Source organism: Dendrobates tinctorius, unplaced genomic scaffold (assembly GCF_039654945.1).
Source record: "Dendrobates tinctorius isolate UK_male_01 unplaced genomic scaffold, ASM3965494v1 ptg000128l, whole genome shotgun sequence".
In the NCBI taxonomy this organism is placed as follows: Eukaryota; Metazoa; Chordata; class Amphibia; order Anura; family Dendrobatidae; genus Dendrobates; species Dendrobates tinctorius.
The window spans coordinates 13,524,135-13,540,553 of NW_027361796.1; the positions used below are offsets into that span (position 1 = coordinate 13,524,135).

Below are 16,419 nucleotides of genomic sequence, written 5' to 3' on the forward strand. Positions count from 1 at the left end.
AAAGTGCCCTCTCAAATTCCACGCCGTCAGATGGAACCCCTTGACTTGTTTGTGGAATATCGGCCCCTGAGCTAATAAATCTGGAATTTCTGGCAGTACCCACGGGTCCGAGAGAGACATCATTTGCAGTAGTGAAAACCACGGTCTTTTTGGCCAGAACGGGGCTATGAGGATTACTCTGGCTTGCTCGTCTCTTATCTTTTTTACCACTGCCGGGATTAACGCTACTGGGGGAAAGGCATAGCTCAGTTTGAACAGCCACAGGATTTGCAGAGCGTCTACTGCCCACGGGTTTTCCCCTGGGTTTAATGAGCAGAACCTCCTCACCTGCCGGTTGTTTTTGGTGGCAAAGAGGTCGATCACTGGCTGCCCCATAACTGTACTATCTTCTGGAATATTACACGATTTAAGGCCCACTCTCCCAGTTTTAACTTGTTGCGGCTTAAAGTCGGCTTTAACATTTTCTGTCCCTTTGATGTGTAGGGCCGTCAGGGAGGTTAGATGTTATTCTGCTTTGAGAAAGATTCTTTTGGCTTCGTCCATTAGGGAGTTTGACCTTGTCCCTCCCTGGTGGTTGACATACGCCACTGCCACCCTGTTGTCTGACATAATTCGGACATTTTGACCCTGTAGCCTGGGAATGAATGCACCCAAGGCTCTGTTTACCGCTCTTAACTCTCTTAAGTTGGAGGAAGCCTTCTGCTCTAGGTGACCCCAGGACCCTTGGGCTATTTGTTCTCTCAGGTGTGCCCCCCATCCCAAGGAGCTTGCGTCCGTCAATATTACATCGGACACGGGCCTGTGCCACAAAGTTCCCCCTGCTAAATTTGTGCTGTCTAGCCACCAAGTGAGAGAGTTTTTCCCCTTTTCGGAAAGTTCCAGCTTCCCTTCTAAACGCCCTTTCAATCGTTTCTGGGCTGACAAGATTTCCGCCTGCAGTTGTCGGGTATGAAACTGTGCCCAGTTGACCACAGGGATACAGGCTGTTAGCGTGCCCAACAGGGACATTGCCCTTCTTAGGGTCATGCGCGGTTGTTGTATTGCTGTAAGGGTCATTTCTCTCACTTTCTCTAGTTTTTTCTCTGGCAAGAGAAACTTGACGGTCGGAGTCCAAGACGAAACCTAGAAATGTTTGTTTCCTTAGGGGTTGAAGTTTTGATTTCTTTAAGTTTACCATCCAACCCAGTCTTTGCAGGGTTTCTGTTATTTTCTCTACTTGATGTGCGCAGTGACGTTCTGAATTGCCAATGACCAAAAAATCGTCCAAGTAAGGCACCATAATCACATTGTGGATTCGAAGGAAAGCTGTCATTTCCGCTATTACTTTCGTAAAAATCCTTGGCGCTATGGAGATGCCAAACGGAAGAGCTGTAAATTGAAAGTGCCTGAGGTCGCCCTGGATGTATAGGGCTACCCTCAGGTATTTCTGGTATTCTGGGTGCATCGGGATGTGGTAATAGGCATCCTTCAAATCTATTACGGCCATGAAGCAGTTGTGGTGTAACAGCTTTATGGCCGAAGACACTGATTCCATTTTGAATGTTTGGTTCATGATCCATTGATTGAGGCGCCTGAGATTTATTATCGTTCTGAAGGAGAGGTCTGGTTTTCTTATTAGGAAGAGGGGAGAATAGAACCCCCTTCTCTCTTGATCTTTTGGGACCTCTATTAGAACTTGTTTCTCCAACAGTCCTAAAATTTCTGTTTCTATGGCTGATTGCTCCCCTGGTTCCTTTCTGACGGGGGTCACCACAAATGAAGCTCTTGGATGCTGGAAAAAAGGGATTTTTAGGCCATTCTTTATAATGCTCAGAATCCAATTGTTGGCCGATATTTTCTCCCATTCTTGAGAAAAGAGCTTCAATCATCCCCCCACCGGAGGGCTGGCGTCATTGCGGGGATTTTTTGGCGGTTGAGGTAGATCCCCCAAACATGAACCCTGGTTCTTTTTTCCTCTTGTCGTCCCACCTTTTCCGCTCTCCCGGGGGACGGCCCCGATTGAACTTTCCCCTCCAAAAGGGCGGTCTCCTTTGATCACCCATGAATCTGGGGAAGCCCTTCTTTTTATCCCCGGCCTTCTCCAAGATGTCATCCAGGTTTTTCCCAAACAGGAACTGCCCATCACATGGTAACGAGCATAATTTCGCCTTAGATTGAATGTCCCCAGGGCAGCCTTTGAGCCATAACGCCCGTCTTGCGGCGTTCGATAGCCCCGCTGCTCTTGCCGTTAACCTCATCGAGTCGGCGGAGGTGTCAGCCAAGAAAGCGGCAGCTCCGTGTAGCAAGTACATTTCTCCTAATATTTTCTCTCTTGGTACCTTGGAGCCTAATTTTTCTTCAAGTTGTTGCAAGCAGACCATTAATGACCGGGCTGTGCAGGTGCCAGCTATTGCCGGTTTCAGACCCCCTGCCGCTGCCTCCCAAGTGTGCCTTAGGTATGAGTCCGCTTTTTTATCCAAGGGATCTCTCAAAACCCCTGAATCCTCCAGGGGCAGGGCCGACTTCTTGGAAGACCTAGACACTGCTGCGTCAATCTTTGGGACCTTGTCCCAGACGTCCGTGTCTTTAGCCTCAAAGGGGTATCTTCGCTTTGAAGAGGAGGGAAGGCTACCTGACTTCTCCGGTTTCTTCCATTCTCTTTCGATTAGAGCCTGAACCTTGTCATTGACCGGAAAGGTACGCTTCTTCCTTTCTTGCAGGCCGCCAAACATTACATCCTCCAGTGATCTCTCTACCTTCTCCTCTTGCAGGCCCATAGTGGACCTGATGGCTTTAAGGAGAGCGTCCGTATCTTCTACGGGAAAGCAAGGTCTGCCCCCCGTATAACTGTCTGAGGATGAAGATGACCCGTGCTCAACTTGATACTCCGAAGAGGAGGAGCCTGACGAGGAACTCGGGGAGGCTTTCCTACTCTCACTCTTCTTTTTTAACAATTTTTTAAGTGAGCCCTGTACCTCAGATTTTATCATCGATCTGAGGTTTGTTGCCAGGCTCGGCACCTCTTCAGCCATAGTCCGCTGGATACAGCTGACACATAAGTCCTTTTGGTAGTCTTTTGCTAAAGGGCTGTGGCATATGGCACATTCTCTATTTTTCTTTTTGCTTATAGCTTTTTTGCCTCCCTAAAAAAAAAAAAAAAAAAAAAAGACAAGACATAGGAAAGCCTATTATTTTTTTAACTTTCACGGAGATCACTCACCACCCAGGAAAGACGGATACCGGGCTCTGGGGCTGCGAAGGAGCGTGCACTCTGCGCTCTTTTGATCTCGAGGAATCCCTCGATCGGTGACTCGGACGGCTGCTGCTTTTGCCGCTCAAGCGGCTCTTGCGATCAGAAGCTTGCGATGGGGGCAGAGACAATGGGGACGGTGAGCGATCCTCCTGAGACGCCATTGTCGCCCCTGCAGCCGCTTCTGCTCCTTCTTTTATGCGGTGAGTGAGCCCCTCATTACCCCTCCCCCCCGCGACCGCCAGCCGCTTCTCCTGGCCGGCGTCGCGCCCGGCGCCATGACCGTCGCGTCTTGATGACGTCAGCGGTCGCGCTCCCACGTCAGACGCCGGTCTCTGCCCCCGGCTTCCCCTGCATGCAGGGGAAGGAACGGGCGCGCGCGCAGGGGGAGGGCGGCACAGGGAGGAACCTCCGAAGGGAGGACATCGGAACGTGCCCGCACGAACCCGGGGCCCGTATGAGGAAAACCCCGGGGACTGCGCTACCAGCTGCCGACGGCCAGCGTCGCAGGTAAGCCAGCCCTGCATTTTTACACGCCGGGACGGCCCTGGGTCTTTTCATCCTGACAGGCACCGCCGCTGTCAGAGGGATTCCTTTCCAGGACAGGAACCCAACTGAAGCGGGGGAGAGGTGCCGCCCCTTATGTTTCATTAGGTTCCTGTCCTGGCGGGGCCGATCCCTCTCTCATGTGGTGCTGTCATGGGTGAAGGGAAAAAATGCAATTCATTTTCCTTCACTGCCCAATGGTACAAAACTCTGACACCTGTGGTGTCAATATGATCACTGCACCCTCAAATGAATATATTGAGAGGTGAAGTTTGTAAAATGGGGTCAGTTATGAAAGTTGGAGGGTGTGTGTTCCACCAATGTGACATGGCACCCTCAAACCATTCCAGCAAAATCTGAACTCCAATATGGAGCTTCTTCCCTTCTGAGGTTTGCACTGTGCCTCCAAAGTAGTTTTAAACCACATATGGGGTAGTGGCGTTCACAGGAGAAATTGCTTAAATTTTACCACTAATTTTCTCCTATTACCCCCTTCTGAAACTTGAGACCAAAACAGTTTAGTTGGAATGGTAATTTTACACTGACTCTGCCCAATGTTACATAATTCTCTGACTCGCTTGAGGGTTAAAAAAAGCTCACTACACCCCTATAGGCATTCCTCAAGAAAGGTAGTTTCCAAAATGAGTTCACTTGTGTGTGGGTGGGGGAATTCTGCTGTGTTGGCATGTCAGGACTTTTCAAATGTGACATGGCATCAGCAATCTACTCCAGCCAAAATTGCACTCCAGAATTTAATTGGCCATGCCATGTGCCCAATCAGTTTTCCACCACATAAGGCCGGTTTCACACGTCAGTGGCTCCAGTACGTGTAGTGAGTTTCCTCACGTACCGGAGACACACACGTAGACACATTCAAATGAATGGGTCAAAGTATATGTCAGCGTGTTTTCACGGACCGTGTGTTCGTGTGCAAAACATGGAGACATGTCAGTGTTTGTGGGTGCGCACGGTCCACAAAACGTGTTGAACCAGTGCACACAGAGAACAGTTCACACTGTCCTCTGTGTTCACGGACGGTCGCCGGGGAAGAAGCGCTACAATAAGCGCTGTTCCCCCTGCGGCTGGTACTGAACACAGCTGTCATTCTTCGCTCCTGCTCTGCCGGGAACAGCAAGCAGGACAGAATTAATGAAAACCTGAAGTGGGGGCCCCCTCTGTTTGTGAATCAACCGGGCAAAACTCATAGCTGGGGGCTGCTATTCTCAGGTTGGTAAGGGGCCATTGATCTTGCCCCCCCCAGCTGCCCAGAAAAGGCACATCTATTAGAGCAGTGACATCACTGAGTCTGTGCGCGCTGCTTCCCATTCATTCCCCAGTAGTTCACAGTCGGAGCGGTCGCATTAGCAGCGCTCTGGCTGTTAACTGATTAACCCCCCCTACAAGGATTGCAGCGTGGGACTTTACTGTACGCTGGACAGGTACGGTATATTGTTGGTTTATTATTTTTTGATTTTTTACAGAACAATGGCTTCGATATGAGATTAGGAGTATAATAAAGATTTTAAAACTGTGTAGTGTATTCTTTCATTAAAATACTTTGTTCTTATGGTGTGTGTTTATTTAACCCTTGAATAACTCTAGGATTAGTAATGGATAGGTTTCTTATTGACACCTCTCCATTACTAAGCCGGGCTTAATATGTCACCTTACAATAGCAAGGTGACATTAACCCCTTATTAACCCCACTTGCCACCACTACAGGGCAAGTGGGAAGAACCCAACAAAGCTCCAGAATAGGCGCATCTAATTGAGCTGTGAGTTTTGCCGGGTTGGTTCACAAACAGAGAGGACCCCACATCAGGTTTTACATTCATTAACTCTCTCCTGCTTGCTGTTACCACGTATCCACACGGATAGCTCCAGTACCAGAAATACTGGACGTGTGAGACTGCCCTCACGTGAATCTGTGTACTCCAAGTCTATTCTCCCGTTACCCTTGCAGAACTGAAAAATTTGAAGCAACATTTTTGAGGGAAAATTCATTTTTTCATTTTCATGGCTCAATGTTAAATATTCTGTGAAGCACTTGTGGGTTCAAGCTGCTCAACACCCCACTAGATAAAATTACTTGAGAGGTGTAGTTTCCAAAATTGGATCACTTGTGGGGGGTTTCCACAATTTAGGCACATATAGGATATTTGTGTACTCCGGAGAAATTGCACCACATTTTGTATGGTCCATTTTCTCCTGTTACCCTTTTGGAAATGCAAAATTTGACGCTAAAATAATATTTTTATGAGAACTTTGAGAGGTGGGTGCAGTTTTGAAAGTGGTGTCAATTCTGAGTATCTTCTGTCACATAGGCCCCCCTGTTATGAATGGGTCACCAAGGAGGATAGCAGGCCCAGACTAAGCCATAGAAAACCAGAGAGGTTAGTAACTAAACTGATGTAGACCCCTGATCCTGTCCACACAACTAGCAGTAGCCGTGGAGCGTACCTACGATGATCCTAGATGCCTTGGCACAGCCAGAGAGCTAACTAAGCCTAAAGCAAGAAAGGGGAAATCTAAACTGCCCCAGAGCGGACCCCAAAGGAATAGATAGCCCCCAAACATATTGTCGGTGAGACAAGATGAAAACGCATGCAGAAAAATAGACTGAGCAAACCATGGGGCCCACACTGACTAGACAGGACAGGACAGGACAGGACAGGAAAGACTCTGTCTGCAATCACACAAAAAACCCTGCAAAAATTCCAACACGTCATAAAACACTGAAGTCGCACGACTTCGCCCCCCACTATATCAGCACTCTGGTATATTCTGAAAGCAAAGCAAAAAGAGACCAATATAAAAGGGGACAAAAACTGGCACATGCAGTAACATATGGGCGGTGATTCAGCACAGTCCCAGCTGGAGCCAGCTGGCCCGCACAAAGCAGAGATAGACAAAACCAGATCAAATGCAAACAGAATAGCAAATGAACCACTTAGCTGAACATGCAGGGAAAGAGCAGGAGACATCAGACCTCAGGAGGCACTGGAATAAAATCACCAGCAGGGATAGAGGGAGTCATCTCCCAATCAGAAACCCCAGATTTCCAGTAGTCTTCCTCATCATCAGGTGGCAAGCCTCTGTCAATCAGATCTGCTCCAGTAACCACCAGGGAGCCCAGAAAGAACTCTCAATCTGACCAGCTCCACTATCTTCAGTAATCACCAGAGAGAAGCCAGAGAGAGAATTCACAACACCCCCCAAAGTCATTTCAAATGGGATGCGGTCCCTAAAAATTTTTCTTCTTTTTTTATGGCCTCATACATTCTAGTTCAACCATGTACGCACCACTGATTTGCAGCACTTTGTCACTATACAATATATGCAGAAAGCTGCCAATCAGTGATGTGGGTGAGGTTACAACATTCTTAACACTTCTAAACCTTCAACAGAGAAAAGTAATTGTAGCATAAATACTACACCCGGTAAGCTAAGTGATAATGTGTTTGGAGTCAGGGTGTCTAGCCCTACCTCATGCTACTGACAGATTCCATTTAATAGTCTTAAAAAAAAATAAATAAGTATTATCATGATCATAATAGACCTTACTTTATACATAAAAAAACATTATGAGAATTAAAATATCCATTTTTGGGAGTAAATGTGGTACTAAACAGAAAGCCCATTATTGCCAAGCTACAAATTTACCTGTTCCTAGTAAGCAGTTTTGTGCATTTATGGCTCAGACAGCTGTCTATGTAAGGCTATGTTCACATGTTGCTTTTTGTAGCTTTTTTATGGCAAGTTAAAACTGCTTACAAAGGCAGGTTTTGTTTAGCTTTTGCTGCGGTTTTGTCAGGGTAATTTTGTCTCTTGTGCATGCTGATAATCTTTTGGCATAAAAAAAAAAAAAATATATAAGTCCAATTCAACTTCATCAGGTTTTGGCACCAAAACCTGCTATCTGCCGTTTTACACTACCAATCAGTGAAAAATGCTGCGAAAATGATGAAAGAAGAGATATGCTCTATTCTGCAAAAAAACAAGCAAAGCACAAAATACAGAGGGCAAAAAAAACCCTAGCTGTGTGCATGAGGTTTCTGAAATTTCATAGGCTTTGCTGGTACTGTGAAACGCAGCTGAACATTTACATAAAGAATGCTGCAAAAATGCAACGTGTGAACGAGCCTAATTGTTCTGTGGAGAAATTTTCACTCTGGCTGCAGACTTATCTATTTGGACTGGAAATAGACTAGAACGGCTGCGCTCTGTCATGCATCATTTTGATGCATACATGCCTAATGGAGGAGGATACTCAAATGTAGAAAACTGCATCTGGATGTCCCAAAAAAACATGCATGAAGAGCGCATGATCGCTCTGCTGGCACCATTATAGTCTATGGCCCAGTCACCCTGATGTGATCCATGAATGCGGAGTGGAGATAACGTAATGTGAAAGCTCCCTAAACCTTTTAATCTCCAAAGTGAGTGGCGACTATATGGTGATCATCCTTTTATCAGGTATTCCGACTTTGGCGTACCCGATTGAATCGCATATGGACAAGGACTTAGAAACATCATAGGTCTGTTTTCACAATCCGTTGTGGCTACAGCATATTACGTGTCGTTCCAGCAACAGCCATTGCCATAATGCCAAAAGGAGACCATTTTTGCATAGCTATGCACGCCGGTACATTATGAATACATAAATGAAGGCTCAGGATGGAAGGGAATATTATATATATATATATTTTCTCTGATAAATTGAGATAGGATAAAAGCCAAAATCAGAATCTCAATCTAAGTCATATTACAAGACTCGTTAAAGGGTTGAGATTGTGACCTGTAGGATCGCTACTACCAACAGGTGGCGCTATAGAGTTCAAGTCCTCTTCCTATATATACTGTACATACATCCTAATAATTACACACACATACATATATGCACACGTATTACCCAAGAGTTAAACCTTCTGTTGTCTAATACAAAAACTGTAGGGTAGATAAGTTTCTAGTTTTCAGAAAAAGCCTCATGATGGCATTTGTTTTCTGAGGAAATGATATAAATGGAGACAGTTGATTGATCTTACCTTTACAGTAATAAGAAACATAGTATAGACGAACATGAGGTGGTGTCTTTCGACGGGCAGCAGCTCAACATGCTGCAGTGTGAATAAAACCGATCCCAATAGACTAATTTTTACAGGGCTAAAATTAAAGAAAAAACAAAAATGTATTAACTTCTAAACTGCAACGGGACACACACAGCAAAACTCAGTATTGCTTGAGCCGCAAAGTAACAACACTATCGTTTATACTGCAGTGAGCCTTCTGCCCAGGCCCCTTCATGACCAACACATTTTCAGGTTTTTTTGTGCTCATTTTTTCCCTTTCTCCATCAATAAATATAGCTGTAAAAGGAGAGACTTTGTGGGACGAGTTCTTGTTTTGAATTACACCACTTCCAAATGTAATGTATTAGACAAAAAAAAAAAACCTAAAAGTCCAAGTACAGTAAAACAGTAAAGGAATTCCTCCATTGGTTTAACACTATTCATATATACAAAAGCCGTAAGTTTTGACTTTGTTTGACATTTAAAAAAATAAAGGTGTGGCTGCCACGGTAGCCCGTCAGCTCCCCAAAAGCACTAGCCAGTTTTATACTTAGCATAACACTGAGGAAAATGTACATCAGCGCTCATTAACCAGTTAAAGAGGGCTTGGCTTCATTAACACACAGCATAGACAAGATTAGCAGCTATGGTTTAATCTCATAACCAGCTATGGAGGTGGTTTAGTGAATCATTAAAAAGTTGAAATAGAATAGTTTTGCAGTAGCAACATTTAAAGGCAGTGGTCACCGATTTACCATTCAAATGCTGCTGTCAAACAGTGACCAAAGCAAGTTCCAACCACCGCTGTTACAGAAAGATGCCGGCTGTGTGGTCTTCATTCCGTAGGTCACTACCGTGACCATGTGACATAAATTGACTATGTGGTTGCAAAATGGTTAATGGACTTCTGTTGATTTTAGCCTGCAAAGTGCCCTTTTTTGTATTTTAGAGCTTTGATTGACTTAAGGCTATGTGCACACGCTGCGGATTCTGCTGCGTTTCCGCAGCGGTTTTGGCCCTGCGGGAACGCAGCAGTTCTGCAGACCAAGTACAGTACAATGAAACCCTATGGCATTACAAATCTGCTGTGCTTACGCTGCGGATTACAAACCGCAGCATGTCAATTCTTTGGGCGGATTCTGCAGCGATTTCACACCTTTAACCCCTTACCTACAATGGACCTAATTTCCATGGACGGAATATTACGTCACAGCGATCAGCGGCGCCCACGTGGTGAGCGCTGCTGATCGCGGCCGGGTGTCAGCTGATTATCACAGCTGACACCCGGCACAATATTTCAGGGGCGGTCACGTTAACCCCTTGCACACCACGATCAAACACGATCGCGGTGTACCGGGGGTTAAAGGGAAGTATCGGCAGGGAGGGGGCTCCCTCCGTGCTTCCCTGAGCCCCCCACGGCAGCGCAATGTGCAGCACTGCTGTGGGGGGCTCCTTTCCTGCAGGTCCCCGGATCCAATATGGCGGCGGGGACCTCCGGGGGCCTGCAGGAAGCTGGCTTCCTCAGTGCCTGCAAAGCGCAGGCATGAGGAAGCCTTCTGGACTGCCTGTGACAGATCGCTGATCTGTCACAGTGATCTGTGATGTGACAGATCAGCGATCTGTCACAGGACAGTTATGTCCCCCCTGGGACATTGTAATAAAGTTAAAAAAACTAAAAATAAATAAAAAAATAAATAATCGCTACATTAAAAAAAAAAAAATTCCCCAATAAATTCATTTTTTGGAAAAAAAAAAAAAAAAAAAAAAAAAAACACACAACACAATAAAAGTACACATATTTGTTATCGCCGGGTCCATAACGACCCGCCCTATAAAACTGTCCCAATAGTTAACCCCTTTAGCGAACCCCTTAAAAAATAAAAAACAAAGCAAAAAATAATGATTTATTATCATACCGCCGAACAAAAAGTGCAATAACGCGCGATCAAAAAGACACATATAAATATCCATGGTACCGCTGAAAACGTCAACTTGTCCCGCAAAAAAACGAGCTGCCATACAGCATCATCAGCGAAAAAATTTAAAAAGTTATAGCTCGCAGAATAAAGTGATGCAAAAATAATTATTTTTTTATATAAAATTGTTTTCATAGCATAAAAGCGCCAATACATAAAAAAAGACCTAAATGAGGTATCGCTGTAATCGTACTGACCCGAAGAATAAAACTGCCTTATAAATTTTACCACACCCGGAACGGCGTAAACGCACCACCCAAAAGAAATTCATGAAACGCTGGTTTTTGTAAATTCTGCGTCCCAAAAAACAAAATAAAAAGCGATCAAAAAATGTCACGTGCCCGAAAAAGGTACCAATAAAAACGTGAAATCGTCCCGCAAAAAATAAGACCTCACATGACTCGGTGGGTCAAAATATGGAAAAATTATAGCCCTCAATATGTGGTGATGCAAAAACTATTTTTACAATAAGTGTCTTTTAGCGTGCGACAGCTGTCACACATAAAAACCGCCATAAATAGTAAATCAAACCCCCCGTTATCACCCCCTTAGTTAGGGAAAATAAAATTAAAAGAAAATTTATTTCCATTTTCCCATTAGGGCTAGGGTTAGGGCTAGGGCTAGGGGTGGAGTTAGAATTGGGGATTTCCACTGTTTGGGCACATCAGGTGCTCTCCAAATGCAACATGGCGTCTGATCTCAATTCCGGCCAATTCTGCGTTGAAAAAGTCAAATGGTGCTCCTTCCAAACTCTGCCATGTGCCCAGTGTTTTATCCCCACATATGGGGTATCAGCCTACTCAGGACAAATTGCAAAACAACTTTTGGGGTCCAATTTCTCCTATTACCCTTAGGAAAATAAAAAATTGGGGGCAAAAATATCATTTTTGTGAAAAAAAAATTATTTTTTTTATTTTCACGCCCGGGCGTTATAATGTGAAGCACTTGGGGGTTCAAAGTGCTCACCACACATCTAGATAAGTTCCTTGGGGGGGGGGTCTAGTTTCCAAAATGGGGTCACTTGTGGGGAGTTTCAATAGTTTAGGTACATCAGGGGCTCTCCAAACGCACACGACACCCGCAGACCATTCCATCAAAGTCTGCATTTCAAAACGTCACTACTTCCCTTCCGAGCCCCGACGTGTGCCCATACAGTAGTTTTCTCCCACATATGAGGCATCAGCGTACTCAGGACAAATTGGACAACAACTTTTGGGGTCCAATTTCTCCTGGTACCATTGGGAAAATAAAAAAGTTGGTGACTAAAAGATCATGTTTGTGGAAAAAATACGATTTTTTTATTTTCACGCCCAGGCATTATAAACTTCTGTGAAGCACTGGGGGGTTCAAAGTTCTCACCACATATCTAGACAAGTTCCTTGGGGGGGGGGGTCTAGTTTCCAAAATGGTGTCATTTGTGGGGGGTTTCCACTGTTTTGGTACATCAGGGGTTTTCTAATCGCGACATGGTGTCCGATCTCAATTCCAGCCAAAAACGTCAAATGGCGCTCCTTCCCTTCCGAGCTCTGCCTTGCGCCCAAATAGTGGTTTACCCCAACATGTGGGGTATCAGCGTACTCAGGACAAATTGCACAATAATTTTTGGGGTCCTGTTACCCTTGGTAAAATGAAAATTGGAGGTGAAAAGATCATTTTTGTGGAAAAAATATGATTTTTTAATTGTACCGTTGTACGTTATAAACTTCTGTGAAGCCCTTGTGGGTTCAAAGTTCTCACCACATATCTAGACAAGTTCCTTGGGGGGGTCTAGTTTCCAAAATGGGGTCACTTGTGGGGGGTTTCCACTGTTTAGGCACATCAGGGGCTCTCCAAACGCGACATGGTGTCCGATCTGAATTCCAGCCACTTTTGCATTGAAAAAGTCAAACGGCGCTCCTTCCCTTCTGAGCTCTGCCATGCGCCGAAACAGTGATTCCCCCCCCCACATATCCAGTATCAGCGTACTCAGGACAAATTGCACAATAACTTTTGCAGCCCAATTTCTCCTGTTACCCTTGGTAAAATAAAAAAAATTGAACCTGAAGTATTTTTTTTGTGAAAAAAAAGTTAAATGTTAATTTTTTTTTTTTAATATTCAAAAAATTCCTGTGATGCACCTAAAGGGTTAATAAACTTCTTGTATGTGGTTTTGAGCACCTTAAGGGGTGCAGTTTTTAGAATGGTGTCACTTTTGGGAATTTTCTATCATATACACCCCGCAAAGTGGCTTCAAATGTGATGTGGTCCGTAAAAATAAAATGGTGTTGCAAAAATGAGAAATCGCTGGTCAATTTTTAACCCTTATAACTTCCTAACAAAAAAAAAAATTTTGGTTCCAAAATTGTGCTGATGTAAAGTAAAGTAAACATGTGGGAAATGTTACTTATCAAGTTTTTTGTGTGCCATATCTCTGATTTAAGGGCATAAATATTCAAATTTGGAATATTGCAAAATTTTCGCCAAATTTCCGTTTTTTTCACAAATAAACGCAAGTTATTTGAATGAAATTTTTACCACTAACATGAAGTACAATATGTCATGAGAAAACAATGTCAGAATCACCGGGATCCATGGAAGCGTTTCAGAGTTATTACCTCATAAAGGGACAGTGGTCAGAACTGTAAAAATTGGCCCAGGAGTTAACGTGCAAACCACCCTTGGTAGTGAAGGGGTTAACATAGTAGAGGTGTGAAACCGCAGGGCAAAACCGCAGGCAAATCCACTGCGTGTACACATAGCCTTATACTTAGATTATTAGGATTTCCTTCTTAGCCGATAGATTTTTATTTTTTTAGATCTTGCTTTAACACGGTCACATTAAAAATAGAAAACCAAGAAATAAGGACAAGGGTCTATCACAGGAGAAAACCAAAGAAAAAAACCCTAATAAAAAAAAATACCTTTTGTGTTAATTAAAAATACAAAAATAAAAAAATGGAAAAAATGCATAACGCTGATCAAAGATGTACAGTGTCAGGTTGCTATAAACATAGCCATTTATCAATTACTACGAAAATAATCTAAGGAAATATAAGGTGTCTTAACCCTAAATATCCCTTTCTGAAAGCAGAGTTTGGCACCCTGGGGATACAATATGGCACCCCGCTCCATGTGGAAGGAGTTTTATCTTGGCTCCGTTTCTCTTACTCAGAATACATCCCCTGATGTTATATTAATATTATAATAAGTTGATTGGTCTGCTTTACTTGTATTCACCTAGTGCAAAATCAAATTCTATCATGAATATGCTGTGTCTATTAGGCTTGAGTCTGACGTGAGTTATGATTGCCATGCTTTGGGATTAGTCTAACATGTTTGGGGGTATGTGGAATGGATCATTTTTTCACACTTTCAATAATCTGACGATAACTGATGTTTATATGACTTTTAGGTATCTGATTTTTCTTGCTTATACCTCCCTCAAACACTGGACTACCCCAGTACGGTCAATAAGCATATAGATACATACGGATCATTTTCTATTGGATCCTTGACTCATTTGATGCCGAAGATTTCTCTGTAAGTAAACGTATCTCTTTCACAGCACCTCTTTCTGTTAGCAGTTTTAGATCAAAATACAGCAAAATAAACAGGTGCCGGGAAAGTTCAAAGAGCCCCGGCACCTGCACACTGCAGTACTTTGCTATGCTTGCAACAGGACAGAGAAGGACAACTGTGCAGGAGCACAATGCAGAGGAGACTGTGTGGATGATGCAGGGACGCGTCATCCACACGAAGCAAGCAGGAGGGCGGCATCGCATGAAGATGGGAGGCGCCGGACCAAGAAGAGCGACATTCCTCGAACCGGAGAACCCTTCAGGTGAGTATAATAAGTTATTTTTCTTCTTTTACAGGTTGGGGGCAGATATACAGCATTATAGAATGCTGTCTATCAGTCCTGAAATGTGATGACCGTATCTCATATCGGCCAAAACTGGTGACAGGTTCCCTTTAATTCAGTGTACAGACTAAGACAATGCAAAAGATTTACGTGGCAAGGAAATGGGAGTGCTTGAATCCAATTTTGTTTACCAGCAAAATTAGGTCTCGTGGATCAAAACATTTAGGCTAAGTTCCGACAATGAGCTTTTTACCTGCATAATTTGCACTCCTAATGCAAATCTATGGGGAAATTCTGCACAGAAAATTCAGAGTACCCACAAGAGAAATTGACATGCTGTGAATTTCAAAAACACTCCACAGGTCAGTTTACGCAGGGTTAAAAGCACAGTCAGGAGATTTCTATAAATCCCATCCACTTTGGAGGACGTGTAAGACCGGTTTCACATGTGTTAAAGGCCGCTAAGCCCCGCCCCCTGCTGCCCATCCACCGGTAGCACCGCCTCCGGGCGCATGACGCTGCATGCGTCCCCTATCTTTATCACTGACGACGCAGGCCGTGCGCAGTATGCGTTTGGCGGCGCCTGCGTCCTCTTGACGGTGCGCCGAGCGCAACCAAATTGCAACAGGTTGCGTTTGGCGCACAGTCAAAAGGACTGCGGTCTTTAACGCAAATGTGAAACCGGCCTAAGACGCTGTGTTTTTGACGCGTTAACGCACCGAAAGCTCATCATGGGAACTTAGCCTTGGGAAAACTAAAAAACAAAGTTGTAATACTACTATAATTACATGTATTACTAAATTCATCGATTATAATTAGAAGTAATCTTTAATTGGTTGTCTCCATAATAACTTTTCTAAGAATGTAACCACTTGGCATTAACTAAATATATTATGCTTATTCTCTATTCAACACCATGTGTGGGGCTCTAGACTTTCAGGAAAGTGAAAACAGTCACGTACTATGACATCTTTAGAAGCTCGTTGCTTTCGGGTTTCCAGACACCTCTCACGAGCTGTTCAAAGTTGGAAATCAGGCCACCTCCAGCTGCTGCAAACAAAACTGATCAGTTAGCGGCCTCCGAATACACATCATGGAATAGAGCAACATTTTTTAAGTATGCATGCTTCCACATCAAAAGAGGTGGGACATACTGTATGTAAAGTGTAGGGGCACAGTGACACTGCGGCCATTTAAGAGACAGATCCTAGGTCCGGTGCTGTGAACTACAAAAGTTAGGAGCCATCCCGATTGGGTACACCTAGTCACAGTGGGATGGCTTTTATGCTTTTCTGATCAAAATGGTGATAACCAAGTACCATATGTCATGTACAATTACTGTTACTATTTACTTACTATAGAGTATTTGCTCATTTTGGTTTTAATATGTTCTACACAGATACATTGTAGACTTAAAAGGGTTACAGGATTTTGAGTAACTAAACTGATGTGATGCTGCAGGATTTGTAAAGAGCATACCAAATATGTCTCCATCCATTTCTCAGAGGTTAACAAAAAAAAAAAAAAAACAAGACATAAGTTCTACATCACTACATTATATATTAGGAGCTTGCAAAGAGTCAATATGGCAGGGTTGGAGCCAAAGTCACGGCTCTTGGCAGGTCCATCAGTACTTTATTCACCTCCCTCATTCTTAATAGCTGCTGCTGATGTCAAACACACGGGTGCCAGTGAAAGAATTAAGGGCATACTAGGAGCAAAGAAGCTGAATTTCTGCTTGGTTCCAGCATGTCATCT

General features: G+C 44.0%; 1 protein-coding gene across 2 annotated transcripts in view; it reads right to left on the reverse strand.

The window, feature by feature from the left end:
* Positions 1–16,419, reverse strand: part of TMEM38B (transmembrane protein 38B) — a 67,279-nt gene that overhangs the window by 20,826 nt on the left and 30,034 nt on the right. Inside the window, exons 4-5 of one of the 2 annotated variants that reach the window (XM_073542663.1) lie at positions 15,624–15,708; positions 8,821–8,938 (exon numbers count right to left, since the gene is read on the reverse strand). In XM_073542663.1, the coding sequence (XP_073398764.1) occupies positions 8,821–8,938; positions 15,624–15,708 (203 nt within the window). Of the gene's footprint in view, positions 1–8,820; positions 8,939–15,623; positions 15,712–16,419 lie in introns of both variants that reach the window. The other variant, XM_073542662.1, reaches the window with a different exon arrangement.